The sequence below is a fragment of the Aptenodytes patagonicus genome, chromosome 4, assembly GCF_965638725.1.
Source record: "Aptenodytes patagonicus chromosome 4, bAptPat1.pri.cur, whole genome shotgun sequence".
In the NCBI taxonomy this organism is placed as follows: Eukaryota; Metazoa; Chordata; class Aves; order Sphenisciformes; family Spheniscidae; genus Aptenodytes; species Aptenodytes patagonicus.
This window is the reverse complement of record NC_134952.1, coordinates 10604573-10628538: the sequence shown is the minus strand read 5'-3', so window position 1 is coordinate 10628538 and position 23966 is coordinate 10604573. Positions and strand designations below refer to the sequence as shown.

The 23966-nt window shown below is 41.9% G+C and overlaps 1 protein-coding gene and 1 pseudogene across 2 annotated transcripts in view; one reads left to right on the top strand and one right to left on the bottom strand.

The window, feature by feature from the left end:
• The window catches only part of HGFAC (HGF activator), a 47113-nt gene that overhangs the window by 20760 nt on the left and 2387 nt on the right, over positions 1–23966 (bottom strand). The window contains exons 3-7 of one of the 2 annotated variants that reach the window (XM_076335858.1): positions 22252–22348; positions 16591–16664; positions 11505–11618; positions 10302–10433; positions 8793–8903 (exon numbers count right to left, since the gene is read on the bottom strand). In XM_076335858.1, the coding sequence (XP_076191973.1) occupies positions 8793–8903; positions 10302–10433; positions 11505–11618; positions 16591–16664; positions 22252–22348 (528 nt within the window). The remainder of the gene's footprint in view (positions 1–8792; positions 8904–10301; positions 10434–11504; positions 11619–16590; positions 16665–22251; positions 22349–23966) is intronic. The other variant, XM_076335857.1, reaches the window with a different exon arrangement.
• LOC143159470 (cytochrome b-like) lies at positions 2096–3361 on the top strand (annotated as a pseudogene).

Sequence of the window (23966 nt, the reverse complement as noted above, 5' to 3'; positions counted from 1 at the left end):
CAGGGCATTCATATCTCTCTGAAGCCTTTCTAATATGTCTTTCAATGTATATTTCCACCTGATCCTGTTTCATCTATTAACAATGAAGATGAATAGCAATGGACAATGAAATTTTATGCCTCCGCATAAGCTTACTGCTAACATTGCCTCAGCGTGGCAGGATGCATTGCTCTCCAAGGCATCCTTTACAAGGGTATAAGTCAAGTTTCCTTCCTACAGGAGCTCAGACTCGTCAGATATCTGCAGAAGGGTCCATCTTTTCTTGATTCACTTAGAAGTTCCCTGACCTCCTTTCCCGGGTAGCAGTGAGGTGCCCTCAGAGATGAAAGGTGTGAAAGTCTGCCCTTCCCCCGCTGCAAGTGCAGCTAACCACTAGTCTGAGCTGGCAATAAACGTGTGACAGAAAGGAGTCTCCAGTATTCATAGAGATTGCTCTTTATCTCGCTTCGTCAGATAAAGCACTGAACCCCCCTCCCTCCCCCCCCCCCCGGTACTCTGAAAGCAACAAGGCAAATATTCCTGTGCAAAATGAAACAAACATCACGCAGAGAGCTTTGAAGGACATCCATATTAACCTAGCACTGCTCCCAAAGGAAGATTTGGGTTATCTTTGGTTTATCTTTGGCTCCCTGTGCCACTGAAAATCTCTGTAAATATCTAGGAAGGTGGCCAGGTGGGCATAGACTGCACTGAAGAAAGCAGTTGCCATCTTTTTCACTCTTTAATGATGAGAATGTGAAGTCTAATGCATAGGGGCAGGAGATTGCATGGCAGCAGCCCCAGGACTGGACTGTACCTGGCTTGAAGCAAATTGCTTCACATTTTCATGCACTAATACCTGTCTGTGAAAGTGAGAATAACAGCACCCACTGTAGCTTTCAGAGTTTGCAAATTAATGAACATAAACCACAACTGAAGTATAAGGGAAGCTATACATCTATATAGCTATATTTCTATATAATTCAATCATACATTTACAGTATTTATCTAGATTTCAATATTTCTGTTTGGGCTTATGATTTAATACAACAGCAGATAATGCATGTCACTAATTTATAACAAATAACTGATTCAAATAGCTGTGCTGCTTTCTGGTTCGTTGAATAACAATAAAACCTCTGGACTGACAGCATCTAATACTGAAATAAATCCCTGCTGAAACCATAGCCTGATTATGAAACACACAAACAATCTGTCTGAGCCAAAAACTAGGCAGAAATGTGGAAAAATTGGCATCCTTTTGTAATGAATTAAATGTAATAGAAACTTACCATGTAAAACAAGGATGGATTTAAGACTGGGAAAACAAAGTGGTTTATATAGCACAAAAGATCTCTTTAAGTTGCATCCTAACATAGGGATGGCACACTCCATTCACTGAAACGACTTATTTTTGAATATATTTCTTCTCCAAAGTATCTTTGTACCTTGGTACCTGCAAATACTTAGATCAACGGAGCTAAAATTGAAGAGATTTATGTTTGTTATAAAAGCTAATGTACAAATCTACCTTCTAAGTTGAATTCTTTCATACAAAGGTTTAAATCCAGAAATGTATAAACTCTGCCAGTATTTTCTTAGAGCTTGGAAAAGTAATATCCTAGATAAGAGGAAGGGCTGGCTCTTTTTCCATTTCATTTTTCTATTGTTTATCTTCAGTTCTAGCACAATAGTTACGATTTACAGAGTCATAAATGCAATCAAATAAGTAAGTATATAGAGCTAAAAGGAGCAACATATTTAGGAAATAGGTTGTCAATAGGTAGGGGAAAGAAATTCCAGCAGCAAGCAAATCTCAGTGCTATATTACTTTGACAGGGAAACAACCTGTTGCATGGACTACCTTACGGGATTTTCAAGAGTATCTGAGTGCCTAATTCACAGTGAAAGCTTTCATTCTTTTGAATATACCTGTAGGTCCTTATGTGTTAAGAGTATAACCCAAGATAAGTCTCTGGACAGGAGAAGAAACAGACTGTATAGCAATTAACGATGGTCAGCGGATGGGCAGTTGCTCTGTAGAGAGCCAGTAATGAGAAGAGGGCCTCTGGAGCACCTGAAGCACCCAACGTAGGCTGGTGGGAGAAAACAGGCAATGGGGGAGACAAACAATGCAATGGACATTTCTGCAGTAATCCAAAGGGTGAGCTGAAAGCCTGTGAGCTGCTGTACCACGTCTACCGCATCTTCCCTTCAACCGCCTTCCTAACTGGCAATTATACAGCAAAACAGATTGCATGGATTAAAAGATGTCAGTCCCTTCACATTTCAAGAGATGTGCCCTCTAGAAAACATAATTAATTGATAACACTGTCATGTGTCAAATAAATCAAAAATAGGATTAAAAACACCTTTATGGCCTTGAATTAACCAGTACCCAATAACTAACACTGCTGCCAAGTCAGGCACCCTATTGTAAGAGTAAGGACTAAGCAACTGCTCCATATTAGCAGCTGCTAATATTAATCGTATTAGTTTATAGTAGGATTACAACAAAGACTTGTCATCTAAAAAGGCACCACTGTAGGAACACAGAAGGCACCACAGAAACCTTAGTGCCCACCAACATCTGAAAAAAGGCATTTTTTTATAAAAATTAAGTCCTCTGTTGATCTCCAACCTACTCCTGTCTCTGACTGGAGAAATTTTTGCCTGTTCCTTGGTATTTGCCTTATCACTCAATCCTTATAGAGTTAATCTTTGCTATATGCTATACTGCTGACAGTATAGCTCATTAGCTTTCTCCTCTCTAGGCCACATTTGCCAAGATGTTAAGTGTAAAGGACTAATCCATAACCTCCATGCACATGGTGCTCCCTTCTTCATTTGCATTTTTCTCTGTATCAGCCAAAATCTTTATAATAATTCCTAACTCTATAAAAAAAACTGGGAGATCAGAGTGGCATCTCTATTATTGCTCACATCTATCACCTCCATAAACAACACCTTATAATTATCATTTTGTGAAGCCATAGTTATCGCTAGTCTCCTGTCCACCATCCCCTATATTGGCACTATCTTAGTGCAGTGAATCAGAGGTGGGTTCTCAGTTGATAATGCCATGCTCACTCAGTTCTTCATCTTCCAATTCCTCCTACCATTTATCATTGCAGGTGGTAGTCTACTAAACCTAGTTGTTCTCCATGGAACTCCAGCATTATTTGAATTATTTTGAAATAATTCGAAGTCTGATAAAAATCCAACCTGCCCTTACTATTTCTGCAACAGTGCCCTAGGCTTTCTCTTCATTAACCTTGCCTTATTAACACTTGCCCTGCCCTCATGCAGCCTCACAGGGGACCCATAAAACTTTACCCCCGCAAACCGTGTAGTCACCTCTCCAAGCCATATCAAACCATAATGATGGTTTTTTGTCTGCTATTCCATCCATTCTTCCACAACCATGGAGGAAAACTAACCTTATTCTTCTCCATCCTGGTTTTATTACTAATTCCAATGCTCCATACATGCAAACAACAAGCAGCATCTCAGCCCCACTTACAAATCCTCTTTGACTCTTAGTAGCAGACCTACTTATCCAAGCTCAGTGGGGGACTGACTGGTTGAATACTCACTTATCATTGTCAGCCGGCTGACCTTGTTATTACACTTCACCCTATTTCTTTTTTTTCCCCCCTGGGATCCTAGCAAATAAAAAATCAAACACTAATCCAAAAGCATTCTGGTAGATTATAGAATAACATTGGTAAACATAAACCAAAAAGTTAAGACTCATTATCTTCTTCTCACTGTCTTCTTCAGAAGAAAAAGATTTAAAACTTTCCCTCCAGCTTTCAGAGCTGAATTTCCTTTACTAAAGTACCTTTTTTAGTAGAAAACTGTAAACACCCTATTTCAGTAAAACAACCGCTAAAAAGGTGGGTTTGCTGTCTTTTTTACTTCTTTTATTACCTCAAACTCCCCCAGTTTAACCTCCAAAGATGTGGCCAAGAGGGTTTTTTTCTGTATGTAATTATATATTCATCTATCCTCTCATCTTCCTTTTCTAAAAAATCTTCAACCTACTTCTGACATACAACAACACATCTCCTTATATAACCATAAACCTTCCACAATTAGCATTCCCACTCACGCTTTCTTTAAAGCTATGGCACCCCTCTAATTCTATTACCCGTAGCCTAACTAGGAAAAAAAACCACTAGAAAACATAAAGAGTTTTCAAAAATACCTTCAACAACTTCGTACTTCATCATGACCAAAATACTAGCAAAAACATTATTGCTACCTAAACCTTAATCCAAAGAAACCTCAAAACATATAATCCCCTGTGCAGTCCTCCCAATACTCTTAAACCTACCATCTACTGTAACCCACAGCCACAGTGACAAATCCAAACAGGCTTTCCATGTGCCTGCTTTCTACCTCTTCATTAGTTTAATCATGAAAAGCACCAAAATCTGCCACAACTCATCCATCCCACTGATGTACTTTATTATACGGCCACCTTATTTTTACAAATAGTTTCTCAAGAACAGACCCTGAGCTGTTGCTGAGTCCTAACACAACAAACAGGCCAGAAATAAACCCCAGCAAGCCATCAAGAACATTGTACCACCCAATGATTAAGTTAATTCTACACCCTAAAAATCCAGTTAAAAGCTGACAAACCATTGGAATATGTAGTGTTAAACCCAACCTCAGTTATCCACATATGACTGCCAGCTATTCATCTGATCAACAGTAACACCACAAAGCCACCTATATAGACTAAATGATTCAGGAAAAGGCTTGGCAGCTAATTAAACAGAATAAAGATACCCCACTAACATACCCTCCAATAAATCAAGAATAAGCCTAAAAATACAAATGAGACCCCCAAATTTACTAACAACCCACACCCAAAACAGTACCAAAGCAATGGTAAGGAGAAGGAAGTGCTTTTACCCAGGAAACGGGGCAAATTATATATTAGTTCCCACTTGCATGTCAACTAAGGCCGATAGTGTGAATGCAATGGTGGGTTTTCAACCACAGAAACCTAAAGGCACCAATCCCTTAAAAAAAAAATTCTACATCTCCTTCCTTCACCCTCCAACTCCCTTCAACATCTGCATAAATGCTTATTATAATGAATTATCTGTCCTCTGGCCAAATAGCTCCTCCTCTTCCGTTAGCTGTGTGTCCTTCTGTATTCACCCAACATCTCTACCATGGCTCCTATCTGTTCAAAGAACCATCAAATGTCAAAGTAATTTTACAATTACACATTTATAACTGTTTGCCATAAGTTATCACCTCCAATGAAGCTAAATATGTCTGAAGTTAAACATCTCCCAAAAAATTCCCTCTCCACTCCCTATACCAACTTGGGCCAGAGATGAAATACCACACTCGCATCCTTCTCAGGTTTCACTGCTTCCTCACATTTATCACTGCCAAAGTGGCTGGTTCTGGACCCTTTTTGTAACTTTCTCTGTACAATAAGACAACTATTGCTACTCAGGGTTCAATAATTAATTCTGAATTTTCACTTAAAGCCTTGACTGAGAGCTCTCTCAGCAAGAGCTCTGTCTCCAAAGTGAATACAGATACTCTCTTAATACAAAATCCTTATTTCTGAAAATAAGTGCATATTTAAGTGCAATTATTATGAATTAAACTTAATTAAAAATGGATCCTTGAATAATTTTAAACAGCAGCTGTTTGGGGAGGGATTTGTTGGTGATGTATCTAATTTCCTTGGAAATTAACCTTCACTGAAATCTTATGCATATAAACCGTGTTAGAACATTTTTTAAAATGGTAGTTCTTTCTTTAGTACTGAAGGTTTCTTCTTTAAGGGCTAGAAAATAATGTATTAGCACAAAGAATAGAAATCTATATTAGAAACCGTCTTTTGTATATCGATCTCCTTTGTTATAGATATCTCCTATGTTACATTTACCACCTCTCATATTTTTTTTTAAGTCAGCTCATAATTTGCCAGTAACTGCGTGGCCATTATGATAATGGCTTGCCCATATATATACACATATATATAATGATTGTTTGCAAGAGAATTTTAAGAACAGTGAAAAGATGATTTTTGAATACTGACAGGGACCCTGTAGTCCAAAAAAAGAAACAACTAACGGACAGACAAATAGGCAGCTGTAAAATCACAAAAGTTATGATTATTCTCTTTTACTCACTGTTCAAAGGGGTGAAATGAAATTACCAGGCAGTAGGTTTTAAGCTAACAATAGAAAATACTGTTTCTCATCACATCTATTTAAATTCTCGAACTTCTTGACATGGCATGCTGTGAAAAGCAAAAGCATAAAGGAGTTCTGAAGAGTTTAGACAAATTCATGGAAAACAGGTAAAGGTCTATCAAATATGATGGTCCAGCTGTCTGCTAAGAAAATCCTCAGGCAGGAGAAGTATTTCTCAGTAATTTCCTGCTATTTACATTACTCCTCAGTCATCCTCTACTTTGCCAGTGCTCGAGTCACAGTGGTACTTAGATTTGTGAGCTGACCTAGGATGGCAATTCTTTTATTAATATTTGTGAGTTTGACGTCAAGATAAATTAGCTGGTTTTCCATTAGAAACATATGAAGACTGGTTATTCTTTGTAGAATTCAAGGGCAGAGGACATCAGAGAGACCTCAAACACATCACAGCCCAATAACATTTTGGGGTACTTACTGTTTATTAAATTGATTGTGGGGTTTTTTTTTTTTTAAAGAAGACTTTTTGCATCACAACTTGGGTTTAAGGTTGCCTCTATAAATGAATAATTTAGAATAAAGTACATTTTGGAGACACTGTAACTTTCTCTGAATCAAGCATTATAACCATAAGCTATTCAGACTAAAGAGTAATCTCACAATTCAGTCCTGTTGGACAAGGGAAACTATACAAGACAGTACAAAGGAAAACAGAGAAAAAAAGCCAGCTGTGCTCACAGCATCAAATTGAAGGTTGAAGAAAAAATTAATCTGACATATTTAAAAATCCGTTCTATGTGCTCTGAGAGCACAAGTTCCCAGTGCTTTCACCAGAATGCCATTACCTTCGTGTGATGATACTACCAGGTCTATAGACCCCAGCACTGATTTACTTGCGTTAGTTTAGAATGACTAAATCCTGGCAAAGAGTTTTTTTCATTTTTAAACTTGTTTGCAAGGCCCTGACACATGAACACAATCCTTCAGTTCCCGTTTTGTGTGGGGGTGTTAGGCAGCTGAACGCAGATGGATGGTAAGCATCTAAAGCCATTTGTTTAGCAAACCAAATGTTTGCTTTATTATTTTCAAGTAATCAAAGAGCACCTGCTTATTTCTTGTTCTAAGCTAGTCAGACAGAAACCAGTATTACAGCTATAACACTGTCATCCTGATATTGATAATCCAGGCCCTGCTGCGTGGATGTTTATGCACAGCGTTGCCGCTTTGGGCAGGGGAAGCTGATAACGAAATAGGAATTTGAAAAGCAGTTTCATGTGAAGATGAGCAGCGCGCAGTCCTCCCCGGGAGGCCAGGTCACACGTGTGCCGTGGACACGCAGCCCCTCAGCCAAGGCATCGCAGCAGCATTCGCAAAGCCTGGGACAAATCTCACGAGGGCAGCTGAAGGACAAAAAAACAGAGCTACAATATCGCTCCTTAGGTGGGACTTAAAACAGTCACAAGCCTATTTTGCACGATTCATTGGGTACCTGGTGAGTGAAGGTTCAGGACCAGTTCATACGCCATTCAATTTGCCAGTTCACTCCTGCTATTTATTATTCTAGCTGCAGTGCTGGTCTCCCACATGGATTTTTTTTTTTCCAGGTTGAATAGATGGCTGCACCATTTGTTAACCATCAGAATAACAAAAAAGAATACCAGATAACAATTCATATGCTAGTGTTCATTACCATTTTTTTTTTACCCCAGCACCCATTAGGACAAACTAGGTGCCCGCCATAGCTACCAGGAGTCCTGTCTTCAATTTCGATGAGACCTGGGGTTTATGTACTCAGAAAGACGTAGCCGGTGAGTTGTTGGGATCACAGGCTGGTATGACTGAAGGTCTGTTATAATTTATGCCTAACACCCACTGTATATTTGAAAAGTAGCCACTAATACAATGAAGATTTAGTGTGCAGGTAAGCTTTACAAGCAGATTTAACCCCTGCAGTGAGAAATGTTAAATCTTCTAGAGGAAAGTTATATCAAAAACTGTGTAGCATCTAATAAGAAGCTACACAGAACTAACACATAGGCACCAAAAGGCAGATTTCTCTGCCCTGACCCACCAGTGAAAGTAAGGATTTTTAGGTAAGCTGTACTGGGCTAAACATACTATTAATTTAATGTACAAGGTAACCCAAACAAAGGGTGTGCATTTTATTTTTATCTACTTCCCACAAGAATCTAGTGCTACCAAATACAGTCAGCTGCTAGATTTTGTCAGAGCATAAATCCCTACTTTATGAGGGAACAGGGTAAGATGCATGGATCTGTGGGGAAGCTTTTGCACCAGAGTACATCTCTGCGACTGATCCTGCAAAACAGAAACACGCGCTCATTTTATGGGCACGAGTAATTGGATTAAAATGTCTGTGTTTAATTTTCCGTAGAGTTAAGGACATAAACAAATATTTTTAGAATCAAGGTCTCGGTGGTGAAGAGTGTGTTATGTTTTACACTGGAGGAATGCATTAAACACTTGTTCTGTGTGACTCTTCAGTTCCTACAAGAAATGTCTGCAAAGGCAGAATACAACACAGAGGCAAAAAACACCAGTTTCACATCCAGATGAAAACTCCAAATTCCCTGCCTGCCAGTAGGTTGTTATACTCACCAATATTGCAATACTTTCCTGCATAATTCCCTTTGCAATCACATACTATTTTCCCACTGAAGATAACCATTTTGCATTCTCCACCATTCATGCAAGGATCACGAACACAACCTACAAGCAGAAACCAAAGATGAAACCAAAGGTACAAACTATTCAAGAGAATCTGTCCATTTTAACTTACTTTAGTACGCCTTCTCCATGCATATACATTTTGGGGAAGTTTTTCCTTTTTTATTCATCTCAGACCTCCACTTGATATAAATTGAAGAAAAGGAAACTCTGCTGATTTCTGCCCACTGAGGTCTGTCTCACTGTTTTTACTTTTATTGGATAATGTCAGCCTAGCTATTGAAAAATATTATCAATGAACAATAAGTCAAATGGGGGTGGTGATTATTATTACTAGTGGTGATGGTGGCGGCATTAGCATTTCTTTCTGTACAGAGGGTTCTGCCAATTCCAAGTTTGCCACTGAGCTGCATTAAAATTTATAATAGCGCACCTAGCAGGGAGCTCAGTTAAATATTTAGGATCTGTGATTGGGAAGTATTAAGTCTTATCAAATTTCCCAACTCTCCCATGGGCTCCCAATGTCCTAGAAAGCCACTGACTCTCTCCATGCTTTAGTTTCCAGTTCTGTAAGGTGGGAATAAAAGCACCTACCTATTTCAAAGGGCTCTTTTACTCAGTACTGTAAGTTACTTGGGAGTCTGGGCAGGGTAAAAGTCAGCCAAACTGAACAACAGAATAGCCGTACCAGAGCACACATATAGGTGAGGCATATGGTTTGCTTCCCACCATCTCTCCTTCCAAAAGGGAGGTGCTGTGCTGGCTTCATCAGACAAGTGACAACCCGAAGCGCGTGCCCTGCAGCTAGCTGGCCAGCTGTGTTGGGCACCTGGCAGCCCCAAAACAAGGAGGAGGCTTCATAACATAAGTATAACCCCAGCCAGGAATGGGTATGTTGGGCCAAAAATCATGGGGACTCTGGGGTCAATGCAGGGCATATAGGATCCTGGAGGCGGATAGAGTTTACTTGATGGCAACTCAAGAGTGGAATAGGCTTGGGAAGAAAACACGGTGGTGAAAGAGCAATATGAAGCGATTGTAGATGCGCAGGGGAAGTGCAGAGGAGGGTGTGCCTCTCGGGCATGTTACAGTTTTGGAGGAGAAATTTTACCACTTCTACCATATAATCTGTTGCATATTTTTACACATGCAGTTCAGGATTGCATCCCTCTCAAAGAAAACACTGAGGTGTACCCCTGAAATTCAGCTAAATGCATATAATTGCTTCCTCAAAGAAGGATGGACATGTTGAAGTGATTTCCTGCGTCAGCATTACTGCTCACACATGGAAAGGAAAGCTAAAATGTTCTCTTTTGGGGAGAGTACCTGAGCTGCAAGAGCAGCATTACTGTGTATAACACCACTGAGGCTTTGATATTCTTACTGTCATTTATCTCCACTCCCTGCAGGCCACAGCTGTAATACAAAATAGTGCCTTACTTTTGTGTTTGACACTCTCGCACTCGATCTGGCCATTCACACACACGCACTGCTCCACAGCTCCTTGTTGGACTCTTGACCAGCTCATGCCCACATCAAAGAACTCGTAGAGACTGTTGTCAAAACATTTCTCTGAAACACAGTTTAAAAAATAACACAAGCTTTCTGAGGTTATTTCTTGCAAGGAATGGCACCACAGTCTCCATCATTCCCTGCTCATCCATTTTTTCCTGTTGAGCAGACACGTGTTTGTTGACGGTGTTTCTCAAGCAAGCCAGCCTCCATAGTGTGGAGGCACTAAGCCACTATAGCAGCAGCTCCAAGGTCCTTGAGGCAGAAGTGGCTTTCTCCTAAAGCCCTGTGAGCATGACAACATCACCATTACTTAAGCCCCTCCAAAAGTTTATTCAGCAAACACAAAAAATAAAATCAGTGGTATATACTTGTGTCTGTCCCACTTTACTGCATCATCCACAGATGATGGGCTGTGCTAGAGACAGTGGAGCACCAGGACTGAAAAAGGTTTCTTTGCTTATGGCGGGAGAGAAGTCTAGAGCTGCAGGGAAAAGCCTTCATTAAACAACAGCAAGCACAACTGAAAACCCTCGGTGTAAAAGCCTAATTCTTTGCTTGACGTACAGTTAATTTGGAGTGACACCACCATGAAACTGGAAAAATAACCCAAGCAAAGCCTTTTGGCCTGACTCTCCTCCTTTGGAAATGAATCCCCTGAAGGTGGAGTAGCTGCCCAGGTGTAAAGCTGCCATCACAGGAAAAGCTGGAATGGACCCCTGTGTGCATAGACATAAGGGATAAGGCGTCACCTGAAATTTTGTTGTTTTTTTCACGTCTCCCTGCCCTACGTGCTGGATGATATTAGTAGTCATTTCCAGTCATGTAAGGGATATTCAGATCTTAAAAACAGCAAAGGGAGGGGAAGAGGCTCTTTGTGTTTCCCATATCTTAACATCTCACTGGCTCAGAGCATGCTAGGATTTATAACCGTATAATTGAGCTATTTTCAGCTGTCCTGTCAGTAATGGATTGTCTGTCATAACCATTTGGAAATCCGCCTACACAAACATTCATGCTGCAGTGGTCTCTCCCATCACAACAGCACTACCTTTTCATTAAGCAAACGTTAATGAGCTCTACTTACTGCTCGTATTTCATGTTGTAACACTCACGGAAGAAGATACTTACTCATCTGGCAGTTCTCGCCCGTGAATTCCTCGGGACAGGTACAGTGGTACATCCTATGGCCATGAGTGAGAGAACAGGTCCCTCCGTTTTGGCAAGGGTTGTTTGCGCAGTGATCTAGGCAGGCCACATAAGGAGTTGTTGTTAATAGGAGCCAGATAAGCCGTGCTTTGCAGTGTTAGGCGTTGGCTTGGTTACATGAACCATTTTGGTTCAATGCACGGTGGTTTCAATAAAACCTATTAATCTAAAACAATGTTTATCCAACCAATCTACACTGGTTTTGTTTCCAGCTGTATAGCAGCTATGCTTATCCAGCTTTTAAAAACCATATAGTAAATCACTGAGTCGAACCTTCTTCCCCAGAATAACTTGTCCGAAGGTGGTAGGTCCAGGCGCGCATGAAGTTGCCAGAACCGCCACTGTGGTGAGGAAGAAGGTGGCACAAATGCCCACAAGATGGAGCTGTGCCTTTACACTGGGGAGGGAAGGCTGCAGCTCTGCCTCTGCCCGGATTACTGCCCTGCATGCTTCGCATTTCAACATCAAAGACCGGGATTATGCATCTCTCTCTCAAATTACACAAAGGACAACCCTCGACAGAAGAATTTGCTATGGATTTTCTGGTTTTGTCTAAAACGAATGGACAGCTGGAACAAAGGAAAAAGTTTTGAAGCATGGAACAAAGGAAAAGATTTTGAAGCAAAACAAGGACATATCCAAGTAAATCAGGCCAAGCAAGATTAAACTGGACCAGTCTAATGTATCTCTGCTTTTTAAGGAATTTTCTAAATCATGGGAAAATAGGGTGGGAGAGGAGGGGGTGTGTCAAGACAACTTTCCTATCCCTGCCATGGAAGCTTTACTTGGCAATGTGCAATGCAAAAGGTGTAAGAGTCTTCCTGGCCAGCCGTTGTTCCTGATTTCAGGCAGTGTCAAGGGGTATATCTCACCTGAAATCAACCAACATCATGTTTTAGATCTGCTGCAGAGCTGGCCCAACAGCTTGTCTGCATTCAAATCCTCTTTTTTAAGGCTAGTCAAACTCTGCGAGGGCAACTGTAGAGTTACTCAATCCAGGTGCTCCTTCAGCTAGAGTGTGTGGTCCTTAGCATGGGATGCCACATACAGAAACACAGGCACACACATACAGGGCTGGGGCGAAGCACAAAAGGCACATCTTGGGCTTTGCTACAGCGGTGTAAATGTGAAGGTTCCCCTGCACAGATCAAAATATTTACTTCAGACTAGAGTGGTGTAATTTATATCAGATAGCAGGCCTGGGTGTATTCACTGGTAGTTTCACTCCAGGATAACATCAAGGGAAAGCAAGTAAAGGCAGTGACGTTCCTACTGTTCCTGCCATTTGATAGTTATGAAACTTCTAGTGGTGTAATGTTTCCTCAAAGGAAAACCTTGTATTTCCTATTCCCGTCACATCCAAACCATGACTTGATCTCCAGGCCATCTTCTGGTACAGCAGTGCTCAAGTCATTTTTTTTACCCTCATCAAATCTGCAAAGAGCACTTCCAGTCCTTCATTTCTCTCCCAGTCGGATTCCCTCACTGCATCCTACCTGCAACTCCAGCCTGACTTCCCCAGGGTATTCTGCACCCCTCCCCACCTTCCATGGAGTCCAGGAACAACTTCTGTTTGTAAGCACATGGAAACATCACAGTTCCCTGCAGGGAATCCTGCCCACCATTAACTAGCCATTAACTGGGGAGTGCCAAGTCCCTGCAAGCTCAGCCAATGTCTGAAGCCACCCAACAGTATCTCCCCACCCTCACGGGAAAAATACTCAGTGCTTGCTTCACCTCTCTGAGGCTCTGCTGAATGAGCAGTAACCTTGTCTCGCCTTTCTAACCGTATCATCCCACAAAAACTTTCTGTTTCTGCCACCCACCTTTCCCAGAACTGGGACTGCTCTTCCCCAGAGCCCCTCCTGGGATGATGCCTCTTCTTCCTGCCTGCGCAGTCCACACCACTCTACTTCTTCTTTCCATATCAGTCCAAACGTCTCAAAAAAACCTCACTGTCTGGCACTTTTCTCCGAAGTCTGGGCCTCCCTGGGGTTTTGGCCATTTGTCCAAGATTTCCATACTTTCAGAGCAGTAGTCCTAACAGACTGCCCAAGATCTGGAAGTCCCACACATAGGGGTATTGCACTGTTATGCATATATATGTACATATATACAAACTACACATTCACAGCCCTCTTGGCCCATGTGTATGAAGGGGGTCACATCGGGCAGATACTACACACGGTCTCCACAGAGATCTCCGAGGCAGGAGTGGAGGACCCTCTGGAAACCTGAAGGCAGAGATAAAGCTCCCACTGATTTCAGGAGGGGTTTGAACAGGCGTCTTGGGTGTTGTTATGGCAAGCTCTGGCTCTGTACAGTGCAGTACTAACATCTCCCTCCAGCAGAGCCTTCATACCTGAGCTTCACTTCATCCTGAAGCTAAACGCTTTTTGGTCAAATTTTCTCTTGAAGTTGGCAGATGTATTTTTCTGGATCAATGCCTCCAACACTTGCTTAACACTAATTTGTAAGCAGCTCCAATGGTTTCAGGTCAACTCCCCATGTACACATGGTATTCTTGGCCTGTGGGGAGTGCAGGCTTCAGCTTGTGCTTTCAAGCAGCTCATTCCCCATCCCAGTTCACACACTCCTCACCAATCTCTCATGTCCAAAGGATATTCTCTCCCCCAAAAATTTCATTTTTTTTCTTGTTTTTCAAGTGTCTATAAAGTGGTTGAGATTCTCCCAAAGATTTAATATTTTAGTGGATTTTTTTCACAACAAAATCTTATATTTTCCACATTTTAAGGATCAGCATTATTTAGTTTGACTGCTTCTTTCTTCCTACCTATCTTTCCCAGCAGGCAAACTTTCCTCCCGTTTGCTTGAAATTCCCTTCAGCCATTATGCTGCTCCTTCCTTTCAACCTCACCGTAAACCTTTTCTCTTTAAGCTATGGCTGGTGATCCGTTAAACCTTTTCCAAGTCCAAACACAGTGCTTGCTGCTTCAAAAAATAAGTAGACTTATGTTTATAAAGAAATGAACAGCTAAAGACTTTTTTATTTAGTTTTACAAAATTCTTAATGCTTTCAGAAATAGAGTCTTTTCTTTGTAACAACCAGCAGTGATCTCTTCCAGCTACCCCATCCTTTTTTCTGTTTCCTTTCCTCTCTCACACATGTAACTCTCTTTTTCTGGAGAAAAAACAGCAGCCAGGGCAGGCCCTCACTGGCACTAGGGTATATTGACAGCGATACCCCTCAACGAGGGGCAGGCAGACAGGATGGCTTTCTTGTTGCAAACCACCCTATCCAATGCTGCAGTGGGTAACAGGCAAAAATGAGCCAGAAAGCCCAAAAAGTCTTGCGGACAGCCAGCTCGCTGCGGAGATGGCTGCATGTGGGGCTTGCAGGGCCACAGCGATGGGCTGAGGGAGGGACAGAGGTGGCACAAAGCACCCCCAGAAATGCAGTGCTAGGCTTGGAGAGCTCCTTCTTCAGCTACTGGAAAAACCTCCTTGAGTCAGCCAGCCACCACCGTGACAGCCAGTGTTTCTTTCAGTGGAGGATTAAAGCAGTCACAAGTTACCACTTCCAACATTCTAAGCTCTGGGAGGGCACTCATGAATATGTAAGTGCAGCTCTCATAACCTTACTCTTGTAAGTATGAACTGTCTGTAAAGTTTACGTTTGTGTCTGACATACTTGCATTACAAAGGCACATGCATTGCTGCTTGTTTTGGGGTTAGGTCATTTTTCTCTGATCTACTGTTAATCTGTTTTAAAGCCAGGCTGGAAAATAACTTGAAGTTGTTAAGTTTAAAATGATGATGCTGTGCGCTGCTTAATTTTAGACTCTCAGCATGATTCAGCTAACGTTGGCTTTTCAAGCGCTCTGGTAGATTGTAATCAGCTTGGCAATGAGTCTCCTGACATGACGGAGAACTCCCTGCAAAGGGATGAAGGAAAATGCCCTTCGTTGGAAAGTGGGAAGCGAACATCTAAGGGCATCTGGTCGTATCCCACAGACTAAACAAGACAGGTCACATTTGAAAGTTGTGCGAAGGAGAAAAGAGGAACATGATCAGCATTTAGACACAGATCCAAAAAAAACCTCAGGGAGATCAAGTCTGATCAGTGCAACACCTGATTTTTCAGTGCTGGTCTGTCACTGTATAAATTGAGAATTAGATATATACGTTCCTTATAAAATGAGATTCCCCAGCATCCAGCTCATGAAACATCGAGTTGGGGAGACAGAGACAAGCAAGGGCCAGCCATCAAGGTACTGCTGAGGACAGGGATGCATGTTCCCCACCGAACTGCTTGGGACATGATGCTTTCACCCAGTGCGTCAACTAGAGCAACTTATATAGAAAGGAGAGTTTGCCGCAGACCTTGGCTTCTCATTTTAGACAGACTATCGCAATGAGATAATTGTAGCACTGGAGTGTGGTGACCACATGAAGCCGTAGCACTGCTCAGCTAAGTAACTCTTTCATTGTCCCTCAGTTCTCCTGCAATGAATGCATCTGCCCTCTTGTCTTCTCTGACGCAGCCCAAAGCCCAAGGAAGTCTGGTTTTGAAGGTCTGCTCTTTACCCTGAGATCTTGAGGAAGGACAGCTGGAAGTGATGGCTGTGTGTTGAACAGGGTGTGAAATGCTTCTGTACCTTCTAAAAAAGTAACTGGTCAAAGAGACAGAAAACGTAGCTGATTAAATGAGGGGAAAACTAAAAGACATATCCAAGCCGTGAGGGAGGAGAAGATGATCACCTCTGTGCCCGGCTCCAGCAGGAGTTCAGATTTCCGTGTTGGCATTACCATGATTCCTCTCCATGACTTCAAGTTAGTCAACAGAAAGTGAATTAATGACTGTGTGATATTCACAGTCCAATGCTATGGTTATGCAGAGTCACAGAGAGATCCCGGAAACCGCTAATATGATGGATTGTTTTGTGTGCACCAAATAAAAGCAGCACTGAAGGCACCGTCCCTCCTTACTGCAGGTGGCAAAGCAGGAGCCATGTATCTGGAGCAACTCAGCAATGGCTTGCCTTACCTGAGTGGTCTTTGGGCAACGAAGCGCAGTGTCCCCATCTCCTGTCGCGGTCATGGTTATGTGTTGTTGAACACCTGAAAAGAATTAAAGGTGCAGTTTAGTGCAGCTTTAAACAACCTGGATGTTTGCACTGAAAATATATGATGTCCTTCATTCTTTAGCAACCTGGAAATTCATACTTTTTTCCCTAATTAGCATCTGTTTCATTGAAAATCACTTAACACCAGAGGAAAAAATGTGCTTTTTTTTTTTGTCAAAGATGCTCTGCCCCATTTCTCTCAAACAAAATATAGATTAAGAATGAGATGTGGAAGCAGGACCTGAGATCTCCAATGAATCCTCCAGAAAAACCCAACCTTCTTTCTATTTCTAAGATTAGAAAATGAAAGACAGAAATAAAAACCAAAACAAAAGCAAATAAATTATGTCTCCTTTATTCATTACAAAACAAGCAAAAGAGGACCCAACCCATTTTTTTATCCCTGTCAGTTACTTTAATAATCTGTGGAGGCAGGAGACTGTCCGCAGAGGGACTTTTTCCTGGCTTTCAGTGGCAAATGTATTTTGCACTCAGTTCCTTTAAAGTATTTCTATTTTTTAACTTGCCAGACAAAATGAGGAAATAACTGACATGGGGGTGATTTCCAAATGCACAGATAAAACCTCTCCTTTTTGCAGAGCAGCAGGCTGAATCTTGCATGCCATGCCGCCCGTGGGAATCCTACCGAGACAAACTTTGACAACTCTTTTATCTGCGCACTTTCCTTGCCCTCATCAGCCTGTTATCTCCAAGGCTCATAGCACTCCGAGGAGCATTAAGCTGCTGTTCTCCATTTGCAGAGGTAGACTTATAGGCTTCCCCGAGGCCACACAGGGAGTGTGTGACTGAACCAAGGCTGAACCTTGGAGGTCCACGTTGTGTCCCAATGCGCCGTCCACCAAAACATCCTCCCTGACCAGTTCTAATGCAGCATAATAAATATCAGCTGCCACTACACAGGAAAATGATACAGTATTGGAAGAAATTGGAGTTTGCTTTATTTAACATGCCTGATAATCTATTTTTATTATGTGTGTTTTTATCATACCTTGAACAGTTGTGTTATCAAGTATTTTTTCACCCTAGGACGTCACAAGCTAGATTGAAATTTTATTGTAGAGCATGTCTACCATTTTAACTGCCCTACTTTGCTTCTTAATTAGATGCTATGTGGTATTTTAAATGCTTTAATTCCTATGGAGCATCTGAATAGGCCACACATATTAAGTTTGGTGACCTCAATTATGTAAGGTACGCAAAAAGAAAGGTGCTTGGTAGTCTAGTGCAGATTAACTTGACATGTTCTTAAAGAGGCTGTTTTCTCACAGGCATTAGGGCCCGTGCGACTCTGCTGGGAGTTAATGGAAATTTCTCTGTGCTCCTTTGGTGGGAAGTAGATCGTGCTTTTTTAAAGGATGGCCTATTACGCATGAGGATTAAGGTAAGGAGTAAGTTAAAAGTGGTTCTCAGCGGTGCACTGCCTGTGTCATTGTTGGCAAAACTGTCGCTGGCTGAACACTTCTTCTGTGCCAGCCGTGACGGGGAAGGAGAATCCAAACTTTTCCGACTGACTTAATTATTGATTTAGCAGAGCAATGTTACACTGAGCAGCATGGGAGAGGTAAATGGAAAAGGCCCCGTACACATCTAAAGAATTCAAGCAAACTCTGATCATTAGGGGGAAAAAACCAATTTATATGCAAATTAATACTCTCTGCAGTCTGTCCAGTAGCAGCCAAGTTCTAAGCGAATGGACAATTTAATTTTTCCCTCTTAAACGTTTTTTGTCATCAGAGGCTTCTTCCACCAGCTTTCCACAACCCACTGGTCCTCCCATCCGATGCTCTTCACAACCAGCGACCTTCCCTGTCGCCTCACAGTGACTATGAAGAGGTTGGCCCTCCCCTGTGATGCCAGGCTGCCTCCCCAGTGCCAGGCTTCTTCCACATTCACGTAATCCTTTTATATTTTCCGCCACCTATCTCTCACTGTTTGGGAGAAGCTCAGAGCATCCTCAAAGCTACTTCGCTAGTCTCTCTCCTTATCTTTTTAAAATCTCTTCTTTGCTGGGAGGCTTACCAAAAATGTGATGACATTTTGGTCTCACGGGATGTTACCTCCAGCAGCCACACCAACTAAATGGGCTTATTGTTTCTTTGTGCTACTCATAAATGGGCCCACTCTCTAAATTTATGAGATAACAGACGTCTTTACATCAGCCTGCCACATAAAACTGTTAATAAAAAAGTGAAAACTTAAAGACACAGATACTGAATTAATTACACCAGAAAAGTCCACTACTAGGGATTGATTTAAACAACATTTTAAACCCATGTGTGGTAAACAACATGGGAATGGACGGACAAAATCGTGTATCACAGATGAGGCCTAACTGGTAGGTAGGAAAAACGGAAAGCGGGCTATTTTACCCATTAGGAGCACTGGGAGCCTTAATAATAGGATGTTTTGGAGAGCAAGCAAAGCCTCGGGCCAGAGCCACACTGGTGGAAGGAAAGAGCTCTGCTGTCACGCTTGGTGCTGGCACCGTGTTCAAGGCCTGGAGGTTCCCTCAGACCTTTTTAGGCGTTGTCCTGACCACAAGAGATGGCCAGACTTCACCTGACAACACCAGAGCAACCACCACCAGCACCAGCAAAATCCAGAGCCTGATGTTTGGTGTCTCCTGGCTCACCCCATATGTCCTTCTCCTTTCCAGGACTGGCATAAACTCTCCAGATTCTAATCCAGCTGACCAAAAGGCCCTCCTTTGCACTGTTTTCAGTCTGTAGCCAAACTATCAAATCTTCCGGTTTCCAGAGAAGACGGTAAGACCATGCTCTTCCTATGCAGACCTAAGCCCACCCTTGCAACCTGGCACAACAGGGACCCACACATCCAGCATTCAAGCACAGGATAAGTCTTCTCCAGGGTATGAGTCAACGCCTTCCAAGTCACAGCCAAAATCTGAGCCAAAATCTGCTCCTGCTGTTCCCCTTGAGCAGGATCTTGAGGGAACCCATCCCACCATGGGACACAGGGGCATGGTGCTGGCAGCATCCCTGCAGCCACAGCTTGGCTGCAATTCAGACCACCCCCCCCGATTTGCTCTTACGGGTGTTCATTGCACCCCCATTTTGTCTGTCCCTACACTGTTTTGTCTTTCTGGAGGTACCAATGAACTTTAGCAACAGTTCCAGCTAATTTTTTCTCTTCAACACAAAAGGCAAATTTACATGACATCTTTAGTACCTGGTAAGAGGCCTCTAAATAGGAATTTATCTGTGAAAACAGATTATAATTAAAGGGAAATGCAATACAGGATGCTGTTAAAGGAAGTTTGTTATTTGAATACTGCAATTATTTTGTCTTCTTTCCTGTGTTTTCGATAAATATTTATAAAGATACAACTTGTTTGTTGCTCTCAGAGTAAGTAGGGAGGGGTTTCTGTGGTCAGGACTCTGATTTATGTTGCAACATTTAACGTTACAAATGGACAAGGTCGTGTCTGAATGCCTTCCACATTTAGCCCTTTGAATCAACACAGTAGCTTTCATAAATGAGATATCCAGCTTTGTATTAAGATAGACACTGCTCTCAAATGCTTTCTGCAGGAGGACTATCTTTTTACTGAACTTAATATGATGGGCTAGCACATAATACCTGTGTCATATGTAGTATGAGAAAACATATAATAAAATTAAAGCCAATTGGAGCAGGCTTTGGCTCACGCTACAGAGTCCCGCCTGTAGTCCTGCCCTAAAGTATGACTTGAGAACTAAGGACATGGACTCATTAAGTGCATAATCCAGCACTCTCCTGGTCTGGTCTCCTTGCATTTGCCCCCAAAAAGGCAGGTTGCATCCAGCCTCCCATCATCTCCATCCTTACTAGCAGCTCGCAGGCAGGCAGGAGCAGGAAGGACACAAGCCTTGCCTTCGCCTGCTGCCTGCCAGGTCCCCTGGGCTCAGTTGCTCAGCATCGGTCCGGCATGGGCTGGTGCCAAGTCACACAAAAATGCACAGAGCAGGTTTCCCGACTGCTATTCAGGGCTCTTTTCCCAGCATCTCTGTGCCTGAAGTCACACGTTAGGTTGCTTTTAGCTTATGAAAGGAGAGTAAACACTGGCCAGAAGGTGAGCCATGGGGTGAAATGACCTGTCAAAACCAAACAGCTCCAGCTGTCCTCCTCCTCATCTCCCCGCTTGTAAATGGCTTTTTAAAAATTGGAATCATAAGAGCAAGTTGCTCTTATGAAACCTTCCACCGTACCGGATCTAACCTTGGATCCCATCCATCCATGGGTTTTTTCCATTTTTTTCCATTTCTGTGGCCTAACACACAGAGTGCCATCTATTAACAAGATCCATCTTAAGCATTGCATGAAATTAAGCGGGTCCAAAGGTCAAACTCTTTGCAGCTACAGTTCATCAAAGACAGGGTTCAAACTGGAAAATTATTCCAGTTCCCTTCCTTTAGTTAAGATATTCTCAAATTCTTGTTTTCTTGAGGCTTTTCTTATCTGGATTATATCTATGGATGTTGGGGAAATTCAAAAGCGGTCTCCTAGCTTGAAGCTCTATGTCTATTTGTATAAGAAGGTATGTGTTGTGTTGTTTACGTTGCACCAGCACTTACACTTAAAACAGATGTGCCATCAGAAAGATGACACAGATCATGAAAAAATTAGGCAGTCTGGTATAAAAAATGAGAGTTCTGCCCTGCATGGGCAAGTAAAATAAACTCGATAAAATATTATCTCCACCCTGAAAACATGCAAGTATGTGCCTTTCACATAGCTCATCTGTGCGTATATTTTCACGTTACTGGTACCCATGTATTCCCTGCTTTGTTGCCTTCGATTCCTGTTAATATATGCCCATTAGATAGGTTCGTCTGCAAAGTTAGTCGTGATTATTCAGTGCTTGCTGCAGTAGGGTTCCCATCTGACTGCCCCTACCCCAAAATGAATAATGAATACTTTTAACAATTTCTGCATATGTAAAAGAATAACCTTTGCCCAAAATAAGGAGACCTGGCCTTAAACACACTAGTAGAATGAATCATTACCCAACAAGCAGGAGTAATACCTCACCTCTTAATACTGCACTGTCCAAAAGGGGCCTGGTGCCAATCTGGATAGAAATTAGAGATATGGGGGGAAAAAAAACAACTTTCCTCAAAAATCAGGTGGTCTCTGCTGCAGTACAAGTATGGCCCGCACAAATCAAACAATTCCTTAACCGAGTGTCATCTCTTACAGGTCTCTGTACCTCTCCTTTCTCCCTCAGCAGAGGGTTTCTATCAGGTCATTTCATTAGACCTGCCCTTTCTGTACAAGCTCTTGCCACTCATATAAGTTGCAATTCCATTATGAAGGCCAAGGAGGAAACATTTCTGCAGTTCTTGAGCTTTCTGTGGCCCTGGAGACCCCGTGCCTGGGCTCCCTCACCTATGAGCACGAGTCTTGACCTGAGGGCCATGACTATAAGCAGAAGAACTGCATGGTTCTCCTTGGGCATGACATCAAGCTCAAATTAATTATTCCAAAAAGAAGATTAAAGCACTAAAAGGATGACATTTTCATTTGAATGCTGTCTTCATTTATAAGCAATGTTAACTTACCATTTCTTTCGGGAAAATAGATTTGATAAACAAGAGTGATAAAACCTTCCACCGTACCGGAAAGGAAATTTGCATAAATTTCCATCCTCTGTAAACACTGAAATACAAGAATAAAAACCTCATCATGCAGCTGAAATCCAACCCACAGGTATATATTATATGTTATTATATGAAATTATGAAGATAGATATTTTCAAGTTTTTCAGCTGTACTTTGGACTCTGTGTCTCTGCAACTCCTAGTACATAAGAAGAGGCTTAAAATCCTACATAATGACCAAATCAACAAAGATTAATGGGCTCTGGTAGAATAAAGATCTTGGATCATTTCAGCTCAAAATATATTGCAATTTCTGGTACAGCAAATGCCAATTATATACATTAATTGCAATTATCATTTCTAATTATGTAGTATTGTAATAGCATATTAAATTGATTTCTGAAGTAGTATACTTTCAGGCTCTGTATCACATTGTAACATCTGTTTAAAACAATTAAGGCACCAGACAGTACAAACTGAAATAGAAACAGTCAGGAAAAAGAAGGTTTTAAAGATTGGGGGAAGACAGATAATTTTGATCATACCACCTTCCCTTCAGGATAAGCAGATTCCTTATAAGTGGGGAGAAATTGATGGGACCAGTGTTTAAAAAGGGCAAGTTTTATGTTCACCACGCCAGTGATGGTAGTCTAATGAGGGGTGGTGGGAGTCTAAGGAAGGCTAGTGGGAGTCTAGCAGAAAAAAATCCTTCAAGACGAGTCTTGAGAATGAGAGAGACTGAAGATAAAAAAGACAATGAAAAACTGTCAGAGCTTATTTAACCATTAAACTAAAAGCAATCAGTTTTGAGAGCCAGGAGCATGAATGGGAAGCCAACCATTGCTGTAGGAGAGAAATGGAGCGTACAACCGAGCTGGCAGCGCAGCACATTTCCATTTCTCAGTGACAATGTACGACGACTGCTCCTTGCCCTGAGCTTACCCCTTCAGTCACGGCTGGGGCTCCTGCACACCCTTGCAATATCTGTTAACCCTCACAAGCCCAGACTCATCATCTCAAAGTGCTCCTGAGGCCAGTTATTAGCATTATGGAAAAAATAACCCCTCCCTGTTGTCCAAACCCTTCCTAACCGCTTGGAATTATTGTCACTCTATCTGCCCAACTGTCCCCTTATCTGTCAATGTGAAATAGCTACTTCCAGCCCCTCTGCTATCCCTTTTTTCAAGCCTGGTTTTCATTGTCTGAACTAATTAAGCAAATGTTCAGATATTTACCTTCTCTGTCTGATACTTCCCATTATAAGCAGTTAGGAGAGTTGTGGAAATACATCCCCATTCAGAAGACATATTGCATGCCAAAGGACGTAAAAGACTGTTCTAAGCTATAAAGGCACCACTAATGGCCCAATTCATGTAATCCATAACAGCAAAAGCACAGGACAACAAAAGCTTTAAAAATGGCAGTCTGCAATGCCCACACACAGCCAGGATGTCTGATTGAAGACAGATAGTTTTTGAGAAGAGAAGGCTTTGGGGGGAGACCTTATTGCAGCCTATCAGTACTTAAAGGGGGCTTATAAGAAAGATGGGGACAGACTTTTTAGCAGGGCCTGTTGTGACAGGACAAGGGGGAATGGCTTTAAACTAAAGGGGGGTAGATTGAGACTAGATAGAAGGAAGAAATTTTTTATGCTGAGGGTGGTGAAGCACTGGCACA